Source organism: Terrapene carolina, unplaced genomic scaffold (genome assembly GCF_002925995.2).
Source record: "Terrapene carolina triunguis isolate 2854851 unplaced genomic scaffold, T_m_triunguis-2.0 Scaffold68, whole genome shotgun sequence".
Classification (NCBI taxonomy): Eukaryota; Metazoa; Chordata; order Testudines; family Emydidae; genus Terrapene; species Terrapene triunguis.
In genome coordinates, this window is record NW_020664419.1 from 57,273,525 (window position 1) to 57,292,742 (window position 19,218).

General features: G+C 41.3%; 1 protein-coding gene across 2 annotated transcripts in view; it reads left to right on the forward strand.

The window, feature by feature from the left end:
• HMGA2 (high mobility group AT-hook 2) overlaps positions 1–16,662 on the forward strand; it is a 165,473-nt gene extending 148,811 nt beyond the window's left edge. For both annotated transcript variants that reach the window (XM_024208060.3, XM_024208061.3), the window contains exon 5: positions 13,634–16,662. In XM_024208060.3, the coding sequence (XP_024063828.1) occupies positions 13,634–13,690 (57 nt within the window). In that variant the 3' untranslated portion in view covers positions 13,691–16,662. The remainder of the gene's footprint in view (positions 1–13,633) is intronic.
• Positions 16,663–19,218: the final 2,556 nt, after the last annotated feature.

The window sequence follows — 19,218 nt, forward strand, 5'->3', positions numbered from 1 at the left end:
TCTTGGCATCTGATGAAGTGAAGGGAAAACCAGCATGAAAAATCTTTCCTAAACTTGCTGAATTTTTGGTCATCTGACTGCTGAAGTAGCTTGATTCTGATCTCTGAACTCTGGTTTTGAAGATTATCTGCCACCCAACAGACATGGGGGGCGGGGTGGAGGAGAGAAATAAAGAAAAAACAAATCACTCACATTCTGCCTGAATTTTCATCTCTAGTTTCCCACATCGCACTTTATAATGTCTCCCAGAGTTACCAATGGCTGATCTCACAGACAGGATGGGTGGGGGGGGCGGGGAGGGAAAGAGCACTGTATTGAAACCAGACAAGGAGTCTGGCGCAATGAAACCCTGAGCTCTAGGACCCCGCAGAGCTACAGTGAGGGCAGTGAATAGGTTTTTTCCTCCCTATTTCCCATGGCTATTTTGAGACAAAATCTGGAAACTGAAATCAGAACAACACAGGGACAGATAGAGTATTTTAGGCAGCCTCCCCTTCACTTTAACAAAGTCTTCCAAAGAAGAATGTTATATAATGAGGCGTTAACTGTAATTTATTTTAGTTCAATTTTTTTTTCACAGTTAGGAAGAGGAAAACAGATGAACACTGAGGTATAAACTTTAATAAATCTTTCTTTGTCTTCAAAGAAAAAGTATTTTGTGCATAGGTTTCCATCAGGAGCTTTTTTCTATTAGATTATAGGGTTTAGATATGTTCCATTTAAAAAGAAACTACCATAAAGTTTTCTAGTCAAAAGGAAATAATCACCATCCATTAAGTGAGACAGCCCCAATGTATTTTTAAATCAAACTGTCCAAAGTAGAAAAAGAAAAGGCTCAGCTCTGTGGTAACATGAATCACTTAGCAGATGGAACTCAAAAAGTTGGTTCATGCGCCATGATGAAGAGGTCCATACTTTATTGCCTTTTCCACCAGACTGCTCAGAGATATTCAAGAAGTTGAAAAATCTTTAAATGCATGGCTCTAAATCCTTTAGGAGTTGAACATATTAAGATGACAAGAAGAGTATGTCATTAAACCATAACTACCCTTTTTGGATTACCAGGTATTTGTAGATTTATTGGCAAGATGGCTTAAATTAGGGATATATTTTTAGCCTGCAGCATTTTATAATAAAATAGCAACAGAATTTTTTGCAGTAAAAAAGAGAGGGAAAATGGGGGTTCTTATTAAAGCCTAAACAAAGTTCTCTGATTTTTGTTTTCTTTTGCATGCACAAGGAGGTGCTCCATGGTTACACAATCAGTAAAGCTTGCAAAGAAACCATTTCCATTACCCCATTTCACTCAGGAGTCCTCGCTGCCCTGCCTTTCACTGCAGACGCGCTGTTTAGTCTGAAACTGAAAATTAAACCCAGCACTTCGGCTCTCAAAGTTAAATACTCTGCTTTGCTGCCAGCACACAGCCTCACCAGTGTCTGTGTGGTAAGATCGAGGATTAAACTCTTCAGACATTTTAAAAACGATTTTACAAGGCTTTTAGCCTTTAGTGTTTTCTTCTTTCATTGATTTTGTTGATTTATTTATTTATTTAAGAGCCAAATCATTTAGATGTATTATACCGCAAGGTCTCGCATGAACTTTGTTGAACCAAGTCAGAGGACTCAGCTTTCTTTCAGAAATATGTTTCTTATTCTGGGAGCTTTTCTGAGAACTCTTGGGGGGAAGATAGAGCCATATTTGTTAAACTCTTCCTTTCATGAGTGAAAACAAATGAAGAGCAAACCAGTGAGATTTAGAAACAGTAATAATAAAAACAAAGTTCTCCAACTCAACCTTCCCCCTCCCTCAAAGAATGTGCTTGTTATGCTCCTTGTAGCAGCCTTCGTTTTCTTTGTGAAGTAGGTTATGTAAATGACTGAGTTCAGTGTTTAGAAGCCTTCATGACTAGCGCTCATAAAAACGTCACTGTGCACTTCCACTTTGAAAGGCTCTTTTATCTTACCTTCCTGAAGCCCCTTTCCAATGGATAAGCACGCTTGAGCAGGAAGCTGCAGGTTGGCCTTCCCACATTGCTTGGCCCTAATGAGGTGTGTGCAGCTCTTGGCTATAGTTTTTCAGTCTCTCTCTTATTACTTCAAAGCGGCAGCTTTGAGGTCTAACCAAGTTTTAGCACTTGGCAAAACCTTTCAGCTGAGTTTCAAATGCTAGTTATTAATAATACATATAATATAAATTTGGCTACTCAGAAAAATCATTGTTGCCACCTGTCTGTAAATTAATTATAATGCTGTTGTAAGAGGTAATGGTCAGGATTTCAATGTCATTGGGCATTCCTTATCAGCCTGCAACAAGCAATTACTCTTTTGAGGAATTAAAAGGACAAATCTCTCTCCTCGTCTTTTTATAACAGGAGTTCCCCAGATATCTGATTGTCTACACTGCAATTAAAAACCCGCGGCTGACATGTGCTATCTGACTCAGGCTAAGGGGCTGTTTAATTGAGGTGTAGACATTTGGGCTTAGACTGCAGCCTGGGCTCTAGGATCCTGCGAGGGGGGAGGGTCTCACACCTCGGGCTGCAGCACGAGCCCAAACATCTACACTGCAATTAAACAGCCCCTTAGCCCGAGCCCTTAAGCCCAAATCAGCTGCCATGAGCCAGCTGTGGGTTTTTAATTGCAGTGTAGACATACCCTAAGGAGACTCTCACTTCAGTGAGATAGGAGATCATGATGTTAGGCTTGGCTAAAACAGGTCATATGGATTTCAACCCACACCTTTATTTGGATTGTCGTGTCCCTGTTCTTTCATATTCTGGCATCTCACGCCTACCAAAAACGAAATCATTGCTGTAACACTGACTGTAATTAAACAGATGGGATGCACAGAAATATATGCTGTTTCATGCATGAGTCTTTAGGAGCTCTTCAGTGGTATTCTAGATTATATCATTTCCACCTGCATTGACAGCAACATCTCTCTGGTACTGATATACTACCATCAGGAGGAAGAGTTTATATCAAGGCCTGTAATTTGTCAGTGTAGTGCACAGGCCTAAATACTAGGAATTAGTGACTTCAGAGCTATGTGCTTGTTAATTTATTATTATCAATTGTTATATTTATATTGTTTTTAGCACCTCAAACCCATCCAGATCATGGCCTCATTATACTGTGTGCTGTGCAAACATATAGTAAATTATAGTCCTTAACTTAAAGGGCTTATAGTCTAAAAGACAATTTGTAAAAGCTGTTTCCAAACCTTGGGATTTGCCAGTCTGCCACAAGGTTGTATAAGGTCACACTACTGATTCAACCAATATGCATTAGGAATGCCTCCTTACTTTCTTTAATATTTTATTTCACTCCTACGTGACCTGATTGTGTCTTTTAGCATGTGAACTCTCCAGGGCAGGGTGTATCTCTTTATCTGAGTTTGTACAGCCCCCCAAGATTTCTGCAAGCAGGATTTGTCCCCAGTGTAAATGCTATACAGAATATACGCTTGAATTCTGCTCTGTGCAAAAAGTCCTCTGATCCGTTATAAGAAGTGCTCAATTTTGTCAGCTGACAGCTTTTACTGTAGTTCTAGTCAGGTGAGTCCATATTTTTAAAGGTATTCAGGCATCACTCTGCTCAGTGTTGCACGACCTGAGTGACTTAGATGTCTGTCTCATTTTCAAAAGCGACTGAGATACCTAGGAGCCTAAGTCTCATTGACTTTCAGTGATACACAGACTCCTAAGTGCGTAAGTCACTTGCAACACTGAGTGGAGTGATGCCTAATTACCTTTAAAAATATTGGCCTTGGATCGAGATTTTGCCACTCTTACTCACATTTACTAGAGCCTTACTCTACTATTAAGTAACATCATTGACTTCATTGGGACTATAAGCAGAGTAAGTGTCCCATTCCGAAGTGCAGTGTCGGCCAGTCAGGGGCTGCCTTGCAGCCTTGTCACCACCTGCCTTGCAACCTGGGGTGCCTCACAATGCTTTGGTGCTGTAGCTCCCAACCTGAGCCCCTCACAAACAGCCAACCAGCATGCAGGTCACACCCTGAATGTGTGTGTATAACTGCAGCCTTCCAGGAACACTGACACCAGCAGCTTTGGTTATGACCTGCAAGGTGACCCCATCACACTCCCAGTCCCAAATTTCCCCCCAAAACATGTGTTCTGCACTGTCCAGCTCTCTCCTGGACAGTCCAGATATTGGAGGTCCGTTGCCCCTGTAAGGGAACAATATCCAACTGTTTGTTACTTCAAATGGAGTTACCCCAGAGCCCTGTTTAACCAAAACACTGGATCAGTTTGGATTAAAGAATAAAACAAATTTATTTAACTACGAAGAGATAGGCTTTAAGTGAGTACAAGTACAAGGCATTAAAGCAGAAATGGTTACAAGAGAAATAAAGATAAACCACTTCCTAGTGCTAAAACTTAACAAACTAGACTTGGTTCAAGATAAAATTCTTACCAGCTACAGGGCTGACCTTACATGGGTGCACATTTAGCCTCCACTCGCCTTCTGCAGCTGTATTAGTAGCAACAGTCTCCAGTGGTTCCTGTTACAATCCTGCTTTGCTCTCCATGGAATTCCAGAGGAGTTAGCAACAGACAATGGTCCACAGTTCATAAGCTGGTCATTTCTGCAGTTCTCTTTGGCATATCAGCCTAAGCACTCCCCATCGGGGCCTTACAATGCACAGTATGAGAAAGCTGTATAAATAAAATCATTTGATTTTTAAAGAAAGCCCTGGCAGATTCAAGGGATCAATACTTAGCATTGCTAGAATATTGCCAAAACCTTAATGCCAATATCCAACAAGCTTCTTGAGCCAAAGATAATTAACCTTGAAGTAGTGACAAAAGAATTTTACACTAGGAAACTAAAACAGAAGAAATATGCCAAGCAGTTACTCCCTGTTGCAAGTGGGAGAGAATGTTAGATTCATCACCGAAGCCTTATGTCATAATTACCCTGAGGGTCAGGCTTGAAAGAGGAACTGAAGACATCCAAAGGAGACCAAGGAATACACTGACTTGAGAACACCCAAAATGCTACTGACAGTTCTTACACGCTGACAAAAGCAACACATGCTCACTTGGTTATTCACAACGGCAAACATGAGGAGCAGCAAACAAAGACACCAGGAAGCAGATCCACTTCATCAGCTGATTAGGACACTGCAGAAGGCAGTGTTTTGAGAACAAGAAGTGGCTTGCCATATGATCAAAAAGGCATTGAGGTTCTGATAGGGTACTTATGGGCAGCTGTACTCTGAGCACCATCCTAGCTGTTTCTTCTTCTAACTTTTATTAAATAGTTGGATTAGTTTGTGGTTGTTATTTTTATTGATATTACAGTTTATATGCATTTGATTTTCAAAACAAACAAAAATGGGAGGTGGGAAGGAAGGGAGCTATAACAGTAGCCACTGGAGTCAGGGATATTAGCTCCTGCCACATGATGGGGGGGATAACCTTTTGATACCCCAACCTATGTCATGCGGATGTAGCTAGGAAATAAAGTGCGGTCCCTTGCCAGAATTCCAGTGTTTCATGCTTTTATTGCAGCAGCTTGCAAGAGAGCCAGGCAGAACGGCAGCCCCTGCACTCTGAGAAGCATTAGGAATGCTCATCCCTACTTCCCTGAGGGCACACAGCACCACTTAGAGCAGGGAGCATGCAGAGGCATGTCCCAGCCTGCCCCTACACATCAGCCGGCTGATCTGGCCAGCCACACAAGGAGACAGTAAGATGCACCACAGAAGGTGATGTGGTAGCAGTTGTTCAACTTCTATGTGCCTAAGAGCATCTGAAGAATGTCTCGCAGAGCTCCCATTGGGATGGTGCAGCTAGACACCACTTACTCTATGTCACAATTAAGTCCATACAGGAGAGGGTTGAGAGGCATTTTGTAGTTGTTCTCCCCACTTCCCACCAGTCCCCTTTTAATTGCCTACAACAGCTGCAGTTAGAAAGAAAGCAATTTTTTCATATAAATGCAAAACTGGATTACAGAACAATCAAGTTAACTCAAACAATGCCTTTCTCTTACAGCTAAGACAACTGCATTAAAAGTGTTAAGGTTGCAAAATCAAGCATTCAGAAGTTAGGAACTGCCTGAATTAAGGATAGCCAGGCAGCCTGAAAGTTTTGCTTTTCAATTGATTGCTTAGCTGATTGCACCCTTTCCATGATCTGTGGTTTTGTTCTTGATTTTGTGGCATGTCTGTAGGTGGATCTAGCACTTGTATTGAGTGATCAGGATCTCTGATGCCCACCCAGTGACTGTCCCTTCATGCTTGAGGTTATGTGTGTCTCTGTTGAGTTTGGTCAGAGGTCATCTGGACCCACAAAGCCTTTCATTCCAGCATCCTGTTCCTCCTAAATGTTGGGACTGTTTCCCTGCACCATCACACAGTATCCTTCCCTTTGTTCTGAAGCTTTGTCTCACGTCTGGTCCAATTGCATGCAGCAACACCAGAGACAAGTCAGTAGGTCTGTGTAAAATACATTATCCTCTCATGAAGGCACTGCATACGACTGTGATGTCTTCCTTTCTAGTGGCTCAGTCCTGCAAGGAACTGAGCAAAGTACTTAGGCACGTGCTTCGCTTTAAACATGGGAATAGTCCCACTGACTTCAGTGGGCCCTAGTTTCCTGAATACTTTATAACAGCACAGGTTTGCACACCCTCAGAGAAGCAACCCTAGCAGGGTAGCAAACAGGTTTCAGAAGATCCTGACCTAGGGTTACCATATTCAAACATTTAAAAAAGAGGACACTCCACGGGGCCCTGACCCCGCCCCAACTCCGCCCCGGCCCCGGCCCCAACCCCGCCCCTTCCCCGCCCCCATTCCAACCCCTTCCCCAAAGTCCCTGCCCCAACTCTGCCCCCTCCTCTGAGCACCCTGCATTCCCCCTCCTCCTTCCCACTCTGATCTTGGTTGGGGCTTGCTAAGTGCTTCCCTGCTCCCCACTCGCCCTGCAGCCCCTCCATCCCCCCCCGCCCCTGCAGCCTCTGAGACCCCTGCGCCCCCCTGCCCCTGCAGCCTCTATGCTCCTCCTCGCCCTGCAGCCTCTGCACCCCCCCGTAGGGTTACCATATATCAACAATCAAAAAAGAGGACACGGGGTGCCGCCCTAGCCCTGCCCCAGCCCCGCCCCCCTCAGAACCCTCCTACCCCTACCTGTCCTCTGACTGCCCCCTCCTGAGACCCCCCCAACCCTAACTGCCCCCAGGACCCCACCCCCTATCTAAGGCTCCCTGCTCCCTGTCCCCTGACTGCCCCAACCACTCTCTACACCCCCTTCTCCCGACAGCCCCGCCCAGAACCCCCGACCAATCTAACCCCCCATTCCCTGTCTCTTGCCTGCCCCCCCCAGCAGGCCAAGGGAGAGCTGCGGGCTCCACGTGGAGCCAAACACTGTGACACGCTGCTCTGCGAGGCAGGAGGGAGCAGGGGAGGGGGAGGGACTCTGGCTGCTAGAGGCCCCAGTGGCTGCAAGCGGCTTTCAATCAGGCCCAGCCGTCCAATCAGCCGCGCTGCACTCTGCATGAGGGGAAGGGGGAAATCCCGGACATTTCTACTTTATTAGAAATTCCCCCCGGACGGCCATTTAAAGCTGAAAAAGCTGGACATGTCCGGGGAAACCCGGACGGATGGTAACCCTACCTGACCACCTCGCCTTTTCTATGGCTACACAGGGGAGGGCTGGGAGGATACTTTTTCTATGGTAACATAAAGCCATGGCATAGGAGAGGTTGAGAATAATTGTGTTACAACATTCTGATAAATTTAACCACTTCTGCCAACTTCAACACCGGGAAGTGTCTCCCAATCCTAGTATATAGTGCACCTGCCCTCCTTTCAAATTTCTGTTTAAAGCGCTCTTCTTCCATGGAACCCATAACCACTAATCCACCTCTGTAAAAGTGCTGTCTCCACAAAAAAGATGATTTACTACTTTACTTCCTCTGGATCTCCCAGTTCAGGGCAACTTCACTTGTATTCCCCTCTGTGGTCTGTCGAGGACACCCACTCTAGTCTCCTGGCTCCTCAGTCATCACTTCTCTTGGGCAGAGACATGCATCTCTCTGCCTCCTGACCAGGGTTTTTCCAGCCTGCACAGTTCCCTGCCTACACTGTAATATCCCCAACATGCCAGACTGCGTAAAGAGGCCACTGTCTGTGCTTTGCTTTCTCTCCAAAGGTGATGAACAGCTATAACTGCCACCAGTCACAAGTTACCACTCAGCTCTTTCTAAGCAAGCACATTTATTCTTAAGGTGAATGCATTACCAGAGAAGCCACATAACAAACAATAAAAGTTCCTATACGCAGGCTAAATGCTTACCAGAGTATTTTAGAACCTTGATAGGCCTTTCAAGCCTTTCCCAGGAAGGATGGGGGCCCCACTTGGACAGAAGGTCCTGTCTATTTGCTAGATCAGAAAGAAGGCCCTGAGTCAATTTAAACTCAGGCTATTCATCCAGAAGTCCTTTCTTTGTCTGTTGGTCTCTGGAGAATCCAGTTTGAACTAGTATATGCAAATCTCTCCAGAAAGTGGTACTGCTCTGCAGGAGTTATAACCTGAGGGAATTTCCCCCCACTGTTCTTAGTTCCTGGAGGAGCTGTGGTCACTCTGACCCCTGGAGTTACATACAGTCCCTGGCCCACAATGATACATAAGCTTAAGACAGTAAGGTCTCCCAAAGATATTGCAGGAAATTGCCATATCTGTCACACCTAATTTTTGTTCTGTCTCTGTTTAGGTGGTAAGCACTCCAAATCAGCAAGCATGTCATCTTCTGTGTTTTGTACAATACCAAATAGCCAGTAAATAATAACTACTGGCTAGGCTACTTACAAATATCTTTCTTCTACTGTCACTTCTAAACTAAGTGTTCTGGTCTTAGTGTTTCCATAGAAGGAATTCAACCAGGCTTCAAGCAAGACAATTGTCAGTCTGCAAGTCAATATTCCACTCCCCTTAGAAGAATAACAACTTTTCCAGTTCTGCTTTTCTTCTTGAAAAGCTCTTCTTCCAAACCAAAATGATCCACTGCATTGCCAACCTCAAACATTCAAAAATCATGAATTAAGTCCCAAAATTATGAGATTGTCTTAAAATCATGAGATTTTAAAAATAAATAAATAAATAAATATGATGTCCTATTTACTTGATTTCTGGGGTTTCAGCTTGAAGGTGCCCTTGGGTCACATTTTCAAACCTTTTACCACAATCATGAGGGCTAGAATCTTTCTTTAAAAAAAATAGCTAAGATTCTCATGCAATATCTTGCTGGAACTTTAAGAAAACCAATAAATATTGCAAGCCTTGTGATAACATTAAAAGAGGTGGCAACACTGGCACTAAAACATATCCTTTGGCAATGAAGACGTCTCTTCAGCTTTCCATGGCTGGCTTTGAAACACTTACTTCCACAAACACCTTCTCCAGAGACTGCTGCCAGTAACCCCCCACTCCTCCTTTCTGATAGTGTGGTCAAAAGTCCACCTGCTCTCAAAAAGAACCAGTTAAGGTTGCAGTATTCTCCCAACTAGCCAATCATAAAATGATGCAAGTGGTCCTGTAGCTGTACTCCTGGGGGAATTCTGCACCACTGCGCAATGCAGACCCAGCACTGGGCTGTTTCTCCCTCTGGATCCCTGGGTTCTGAGGGGTAGGGGGTGGGTATCTGGGCTGGGGGGGGGCTACAGTTGGGCTCTGGGGGGAAGGGGTTGTGGGTGTCTGGCCCCCCAGCTGGGCCCTGGAGAGGAGGGGGCAGAGAAACAGGAACTGGGTTGTCATAGGGGTTTCTTTAACTCTCTCCTCCTGGGGGAATTTGTGTGTGTGTCTGTATTATTACAGACATACTTGCTGACAGGTATTTTGAAATAAATTACCAAAATAATTGAAAATGGCATGATTATATAGTGTTATTTTGACAAATAAAGTTTGCAGAATTTTGCAGAACTTTAAAATATTGTGTGTAGAATTTTTATTTTTTTGGCACAGAATTCCCCCAGGAGTAGTAGCTTAACTGTTGGGTATGTGAAATGGGCTTCTAGAAAGTTCAGGCAACTCACTGCTGCCCTCTACATAGCCTTAAAAATCATTGGAGGTTTTCAAGCTGCTCCTCATACCATTACTAATTAAATGTCAAAGCTAATACAACTTCAAAGTCAGTAGAAAGCAGCATTTTAAAAAAAAAACACACCTATGTGTGTTATGTTAAGTAAAGAAAACAGAATCCAAGGTCATCATTTTCAGCTGAATAGTCACTGACAGCTTTGAGCAAAGCAGTTGCTTCTCATGATCTTGATGAGCCTCTGAATTTGCAGTGTCAACGCAATATGTTTTAAAACAGCTTCTCCCACTTCTAGTACTTGCCAGCACAAAGATGGCTTCAGATACTGATTTTCTTATAGCCTGAACTGCTACAACTGCCCCCTATGTCATTCTGCAAGATGGGGAGGATGAGTGGGGAAAACACATCATGTATTTATGAATTTTATGAAGTGTTAAAAAGATTGGTTCAGTACCTGAATATTCTGAACCTTGGCGAGGGGGAGTAAAATTCACCCATACACTTGCTGTTCTGTGACAACTTTCATTGCAGTAATCTAAATACCTCCCATGTCACTGGAAAGGAGGCATTGTGAGGAAGAAAATTGTGTATCTGCATGCTCGCTTAGTGCCTTTCTGGAATTTAAATACTAATTGAAAAGACAAGGTCAGAGGGCTGCTGACACTTGACTTTGCTCTCTTTCGTCTGGCCATGGCTTTGATCATGCTACATCTTTCTTTGTGCCTGGTACTCCAGAGAGTACCCCAGGGTCATGGCCTGTTTCCTAGTCAAGAGGTATAAACCTACTGGCTTAAATATTTGAGGCCCATGGTTTAGCAGGGAGGGGGGCTTTTGCTTCATGCTTTCCACATTTCCCACATAACCCAAAGCAGACTAAACAAAACCAGTGTGAAATCTCATGGCTTGATGCTGCTATGGTTATATTTTTTAAGCTGTCATCCATTCATTTGTACTTGTGTTTATTCCCTGGATTTACAGCTTTTTTCTGCCCTTTTTTTTTTTTTTTTTTGGATGTTTGAAACCTTTTGAAAAGGGATTGCAGTAAGCAGTGGCCTATGATTAAAGCCCAGTGTTTTTTTTTCTCGATGCTGCTCTTGTGCAGCACTGTCACACATGGTAGCATTTAGGAGCCCTTCACAGCTGAGGTGTTTCAAACACTAATGAATGGAAGTTTGGTCATATAATGCAGACGAGCTTTAAGGCATGCTTTACTGAATGGTGTACTGTAGTGGCCTGGGAAAGGAAGAGAGTTATAAATTGTGTCAGTTAGCCACCCAGACAAAATGAAGCCATGTGGAAAATCAAATCTATTAAAGTATGAAGACTGTTATAAGCTGTTTTAAGCTGGTCATTCTTAAAAGGTCTCACTTTGCTGTAGGGGTAAATGTTTACCTATTCTTCCTAGATCTTTTTCACATGCTGTTTTAGGAGAGGATGTGCAGCATTTGATAAAAATCAACCTCACACTAACAGCCCTTTTATCAGAAATGTTTATTGTCTGCAGTTTACCAGCCATGTCCTGAAAGGTATTGCACATTTATTAAATAAGCAGTGTGAAGAGGATTGGACGGCAGAGCTGGGCCTGCTGAAGGAAAACATCAAGGCCAGAGGGATGGGGCAGAGGAGAGCAGCTTTTGTTAAGAGAGGGGCCTGCCAGGATATATGTCAAATTTACTTTTCGTGGCTAGCCCACCTTTCAGACACTGCATCTCACCACAGAGTTGTTTTTACATGTATTTTAGTGTTCAGACTACGTGGTTCAGCAGAACTTGGTTAAACTTCTAAACAACAGCTGAGAAACATCCACTCAAACAAATTCTCTTCTTAATCTTTGAAATAAGTCAGGTTAAAGGAAAGAAATTCCACCTAATACTTCAGGGTTGAAGTTGCTACTTTTAGTAGAGATATTTTCCTATTTTTCTTCATATTGTTGTCTGAGGACATCAGAACTAAAAGCATTCTGGTGTTAGTGAAGATGCTGCTCTCCTCTTTCCTAGTTTAAACACATGAGTAAGGTTGCATCTAGTTAATGTACCTCTGGCATGAGAAATGTCGAGATCAAAGTCACCCCAGTGTCAAACCCAAAACAAGAAGATAATTACGGTTGTACTCAAAGCCTCCTCCAATTCCTAGCTATTTATTTAGTCTCACCTCTGTTAAGTCAACATAAAAGCAGCATAGGTCCTAAAGAATTAAAAGTGGGCAGGCTGAAAGACAACTGAAAATGAATTGATGTGGTCAGCCAGGTCAGTACCTTTTCCAAGAGGGTTGAGGTCCCCAAGTTCTTGGTTTCTTTCTGGACTCCATCTGGTGGTAAGAGGTCATATCCACAGTTTGGACAGGCATAGCTGGACATTGGCAGAGAATATTTCCTTTCAATTTACAAAATTACTAAAGATAGTTATGACCCAGGCAGACTGCGAAGAGCTACAAAAGGATCTCTCAAAACTGGGTGACGGGGCAACAAAATGGCAGATGAAATTTAATGTTGATAAATGCAAAGTAATGCACATTGGAAAGCATAATCCCAACTAGACATAAAATGATGGAGTCTAAATTAGCTGTTACCACTCAGGAAAGAGTTCTTGGAGTCATTGTGGATAGTTCTCTGAAAACATCCACTCAATGTGCAGTAGCAGTCAAAAAAGCGAACAGAATGCTGGGAATAATTATGAAAGTGATAGATAATAGGACAGAAAATATCATGTTGCCTCTATATAAATCCATGGTATGCCCACATCTTGAATACTGTGTGCAGATGTGGTCGCCCCATCTCAAAAAATATGTATTGGAATTGGAAAAGGTTCAGAAAAAGGCAACAAAAATTATTAGGGGTATGGAATGGCTTCTGTATGAAGAGAGATTAATAAGACTGAGACTTTTCAGCTTAGAAAAGAGATGACTAAGGGGAGATATGATTGAGGTCTATAAAATCATGACTGGTGTAGAGAAAGTAGATAAGGAAGTGTTGTTTACTATTTCTCATAACATTAGAACTAGGGGTCACCAAATGAAATAAATAGGCAGCAGGTTTAAAACAAACAAAAGGAAGTATTTCTTCACACAACGCACAGTCAGCCTGCGCAACTCTTTGTCAGAGGATGTTGTGAAGGCCAAGACTATAACAAGGTTCAAAAAAGAACTAGATAAGTTCATGGAGGATAGGTCCATCAATGGCTATTAGCCAGGATAGGCAGGGATGGTGTCCCTTGCCTCTGTTTGCCAGAAGCTGGGAATGGGCAACGGGATGAATCACTTGATGATTACCTGTTCTGTTCATTCCCTCTGGGGCACCTGGCATTGGCCACTATCGGAAAACAGGATACTGGACTAGATGGACCTTTGGTCTGACCTAGTAGGGCCATTCTTACATTCTTATGTTCTAATTTACATGGGTATGGAGGTATCATGGAGGAGGACTCTTGAAATAATTTAAAGGTTATAAAGAGTGTTCATTCAGCTTAGGAAGTAATTATGATTTATGCAGAAGTTCTCAGTGGCAACCATGTCTGCCTTTGTAACTGAAAGGCATAGACACAATGGTAATTATTTATTTTGTGTATTCCAGGAAGAGACTGAAGAAACTGAAGAGACGTCCTCACAAGAATCTGCAGAGGAAGACTAGGAGACCACACCATTTGATTTCTACCTCATCAGCAGTTGGGTCTTTTGAAGGGAGAAGACGCTGCCTTGACCACTTATTTTCTATGCCATGGTCTTTCCACTTATGCCTGGGGGAAAAAAATCACATAACCTTAAAAAAGACTATATTAATCACCTTCTTTGTAATCCCTTCACAGTCCCAGGTTTAGTGAAAAACTGCTGTAACACAAAGGGGACACAGATTACCGATGCGACTTTTAATTACTGTTTTCTTTTTTCTTAACCTACTAATAGTTTGTTTGAGCTGCTAAGTAAGGGTGACTGGGTCAGGAAAGCTTTGAATCAGATTTAAGTCATTCACTGCACTGCATATAAACAAGAGACTTGTAACATAATTATAACGGGCATTGAAATAGGAAAGGCTTGGTGTGTAACATCATTGGCCTTACAACACCTCCAAGAACCCACTCCCTAGCTTAGTAAACTCCCTGTTTAGAACACCAAAGATAAGGGATAGATACTACTCTTTTTTTTGTAACCTTCTTGTAGATTTGTACTTGATTTTTTTTTAAACTTACTGTTATTTCAGGAAGAATTGAGAGCTGATTTTTCACTTAATTCAGCCGATAATCAAAAGAAAGGAAAAATAGGTACTTTCATTTTGCAAAAGGGAAGAAAGACAAAGATACGTTGTATACTTACAGATACAAACATATCAGCAGAAGTAGTAATAAACAAAACTCACAGCACTCATCTTCAGGAAACTAGAAATTCAGGTAGACTCAGCTTTCCGCAGAGCCAGACATTTTTTACAAAACTAGAGGTGACTAACACCAAAACACTCTCAAGCCATATAAAGACATAGATTTATCAATTACAGTGGTTTTGGAGGAAAAAATCATGAAAAGTTATCCCAGAATGAATCAGGAATTTATCTGAACCAAGAAAAAAATGTTTTGTTTGACCTCACCTAATTTCACCCATCATGTATCAATATTTCAAAGGGAATGAATCTCTTCTCATTACTCACCAGTTTTGATGTAAGAATCAACATCATGTACCTCAAGTGAGCTTGTATATTACTTTAAGCAATATACTTTGACATAGGATGGTTCACTGGGCAGTTTTACTCCAGTGACATTTCTCCATCTTTTTCACTCAAAACAGCACTTTTAGCAACAGATGCAATATTACCCCACTATTCAATACTACCTCTGATTTTTACAATTAAGTCAACAGCCTGATAAATACATGCTGCTATACACATACAATGCAGAAAATTATTATTGGGTAAATAATCATGAATATCTCTATTTTCTCCTTATTTTTTCTTCAACACTTAATGACGCAATATTTTTAATGTGTTTCAGCATGACTATGTATTTTTCTTTTTTTAATGTACTTATTCCTATTCTCTGCTAGATTTCTGTGTAATGTACTGTTAACTTGAATATATTTTTGTACTGAATACTCATAGGTTTGTAAGGATAATTTTCAATGACACTACATGACATAGAAAAAAATTAGTTGTAATGTTTAAATATTACTGTCCAAGTTTGTACCTCAAATGAATTGTTTAAAGAAATGGACTAATCGATTGACAAAGACCTACCTCCAGACTTTAAATGGAATGAACTTGTTACTTTCAGCATTAGTTTGAGATGTTTGAAACAGTTAGGACTGCAACTAATCCCTAATTCAAAACTATTTTTTGTAAAAGAACTTTGCTGGAAATGAACACATTTTAAATTACTTTCATATTAAAAACAAAAAACAAAAAAAAAACCTTCAAAGAAACTTGAAGCTTTGTAGGTGGGAAGCAACAAGCTCAGCTTTTGCATAATGCAATCACAAATATGTGTTGTTGTTTTTTAAAAAATTAGTAGATTGTAAGGAAATACTTGACAAGTATTTTCATGTATTTTACACAAATGTGATTTTTGTAATGTTTCAAACCTGATTTATTTTAAATGCTTCTTATGTAGAGATTTTTTATTCCTCTCTCTCTCTCCCCCTCTCGCTCTCTCTCCCTCTCCTAGTCAGTACATCTGCTTTGTGACATTGTATTATTAACTGGGCCGGGGGTAGTTTCTCAGGAAGGCTTCTATCGGTATGGCTTTAGTACTGAGTCAAATGCACCTAAAGATAACTACTTACTGGCTTCTTCAAAGACATGATATCAAGAAACAAGGATCTCCTCAAAAGACTGCAGAAGGCTCATTCTTGGGGACTGCCGAGAAAGAGCTGATCAGAGTATTAAAACTAGACATGTTAATGTTAACTAAACGAGGGCTAATCATATCCATTCTGTAGCTCATTAAAGACTGCATCCATTGCCCATTGAAGTCAATGGAAGGACTCCAGTTGACTTCAAAGGACGCTGGATCGGGTCCTAATAATTTCATGTTCAACAAATGCATTTTGGGTTTTTTTTAAAACACAGTGTTCAACAGATGAAACAGAAGTAGTTGATGCATGTGGATCAAGCTCCGAGGGACTTACAACTCTGATGAAGTTCATCTTATATTGTCTATATATTGTAGTACAATCAAAACACATTACTACCTCTTAGGGCCTACTATACCTCATTTTTCAGACTGAAAACTGCTCGTGGCCATTGAAACAGTAGGAACATCATAAAATTTTTTATATATATAGTTTATTTTTATGGGAGATAAATTTTATAGGACTGTTCTTTGCTGTCATTGGTCACTAGTAAATAAAACTGGACATTAAACTTTTCTACCATTTCTGCAAGATAGGTATGTTTGCAGGAAACAAGTTTCAAGATGTTTAACTGCAGTTTACTGTTTTCCTGTTCCTTTTTTGCTTTGTTCTTCATGTAGAGTTGCTGTCTATGATTGTACTTTGAATCGCTTGCTTGTTGAAAATGGTCCTTTAATGGATTATCACAGTCTGTTTGGCACAATAAACATAATAGCCTCTGTGATCCCCAAGTTGTTTGATTCTTAGACTTTTGTCACAGCTCCATGAAATGGGTAATAAAGTTTGGTCACAGTGGGCCAAATTTGTAAAAGTTTGTATGCAAGTCATTTTTGTGTGAGAACCAATGTGGATAATGTATAGATCTTTGTGCTTGAGTTAAAGGGGAGTTGTTTTTAAAGACTAGTAATCACAGAGTTAGTTTGGAAGATTGTGGTATATGCCCACACATTTATGTTTGCAACTGTGCCTCACTCTCTTACTGTGATTGTTCTAATCTTATTAGTCCATATATTTAGTTACGCATATTCTCTGTATTAGTTTATTTCCAAGCTACTTTTTTCAACATACCTAACCTATAACCATTATTTTTTCTAGTGCTTTATGGCATGTACTTTTTGAACTTGATTATTTTGTAAGGCAAATAACCTAGGACATAATCCCAACACAAGTACTGAGAAGTAATATTCGTAACTTCAGTTCTGAAGCAGAGATCTGAGCAATTTCATTCATTGCATTTTCTGTCCCCTTTTGCTCCAATCTCGTTCCTTGCTCAACAGTGTTACAGGACCATTCCATTTCACATTTCAGTCTTCCTGGTGGTCTTCCTCCCTCTGATTGCCATCACTCAACTCTTCCTGTTATTTTATCTGATCTTATGCTCCAGCTGTAACCCGCTCACCTAGTGGATCGGCCAGCTCACTGAACTTCTGTAACTGTGCTTAACTCCCCATATCTTCTTATTAGTCATTCCTCTAGATCACCTCACTCCCACTTGTCTTCTTGAGATAGCTTCCAATAAATCTATCCACGATGCACTTCCCAATGGGACTGCTCGTGTTTAAAACATGCACAAGTTTTTGCAGGATCGAGACCTATGTGTGTCAGCTCCCATGTTTCTGCTCTGTCCAGCACAACTGTAACAAAGGTTTCACCTCTGTCACTAAACTCACATCAGGTCATTTTCTCACATCAGATTTGGGGAGTTTTTTAAAGCTGTTGCTGCAGGAGCTTGGCTAGTATCCCTTTTACAGTGGTTTCACTGCCCATGTATGCAACAGTGCCTAACACATGGTTTCTTACACCTCCCTCTGAACATGTGGTGCTGGCCGCTGTTGGAGACAGGATACTGGACTAGATGGACCAGGGGTCTGATCCAGTGTGGTAATTCCTGTTATCTTATGCCCAGAAGATAGGATGCAGCCTTGCCATACCCCATTCTTTACCTGACACCATAATGAAGTATCATTTCCAACCTTCACACCTTTGCATTCCTTCACATCGTTTTCCTGTTAATTTCCCCCATCTCGCTAGGGACTCAGCTGCTCTGAATTTCCCATAATCTTCCTTTCCACATTTATTTTTAAAACCCAAGAAATATTTATTCATAAATCCAAATCTTTCCTCCACTAGCTGTGAGTAAAAGTCTGGGTGCCATATTTTTCTTTGAATTGGAAACCACTGTGACCTATAGCATTATCACTCGCTCTGCTTTGTTGTGTGCATGTGCGTGAGAGAGAGAGAGAGAGAGGAAATACTTTGGCTGCCATACTTTAAAAACAAATTTATTTTTGTACATTTGCATTCCACTCTCCATTTCATGTACTGGCATGATTCACACTTTTCTTCATTCCAGAGTGGCTCTCCCATTCTGCTATACCCCTAGCAACATTCTATACAGAAGCTACTTCACCTTAGTCCTTGATTTACCCATGTATAGTGATCGCTGCAGTTGATTTATTGTGTCTCCCCTATGGACTGCCTGGTCCAGTCATATGTTGTACTAAACCATTACCTTTATGTTGCATTCGTTCTCCCTCTGTTTTCCATCACTACTGAGCTTTTCTGCCAATCAGCTTGCCAGTACCTTTCTTGCTGATTCACTACAATGCAATGAACAAGGGTTCAGAATCATTCCTTCCATCACCTCTTTTCCATTCTAATTACCTTCCCCCCCCCCCACTGGGGGATCTCTTTCCTACCTCCCTTTAGTGTTTCCTTTGGTTCACCTATTTTCTCTGCTACAGACTCTCATTCCTTCAATCTTTGTTTGCGGATGCTCCAATATTCAAAGTGAACAGTCTTGCAGTTAGTACAATCTGAAAATACATGAAGTAAATTATTATTAGCAATTAAGATATTAGACCAATGGTACTTATTTCTGATAAAGAAATGTGTTGACCATTTGCACTCCAAATAATAGGACTGCATCAGCACTAACAGTAAAGAGTTGCCTCCATAATCTATTCTAGTTATAGATATAGCAGACAAGCTTATTCTTCTCATCTACTCAATAGCAAAAGGGGAAATTACAAGATTAAACAATTAGAGGTATACACCTAAATCTGCAAAAATGAGCATGATAATAGTGCAGGCATAATTAATGACAGTGAAAAATTCAGAGCTGTCATATAAAGTAATAGACTTACCGTCAGCAACAGTGAGGCAGCCCCTGGAGAGGATGAGAGCAGTGATTCTAATGTACACTATATTAATGCTCACCACGGAGTGAAAATAGCATACGTGAGGTATGCGTGGATCCCAAAACTGAGTAGAAACCCTAATTTTCACTAGACGAGTACTCTGAAAGCAGAAGTCATAGCATTA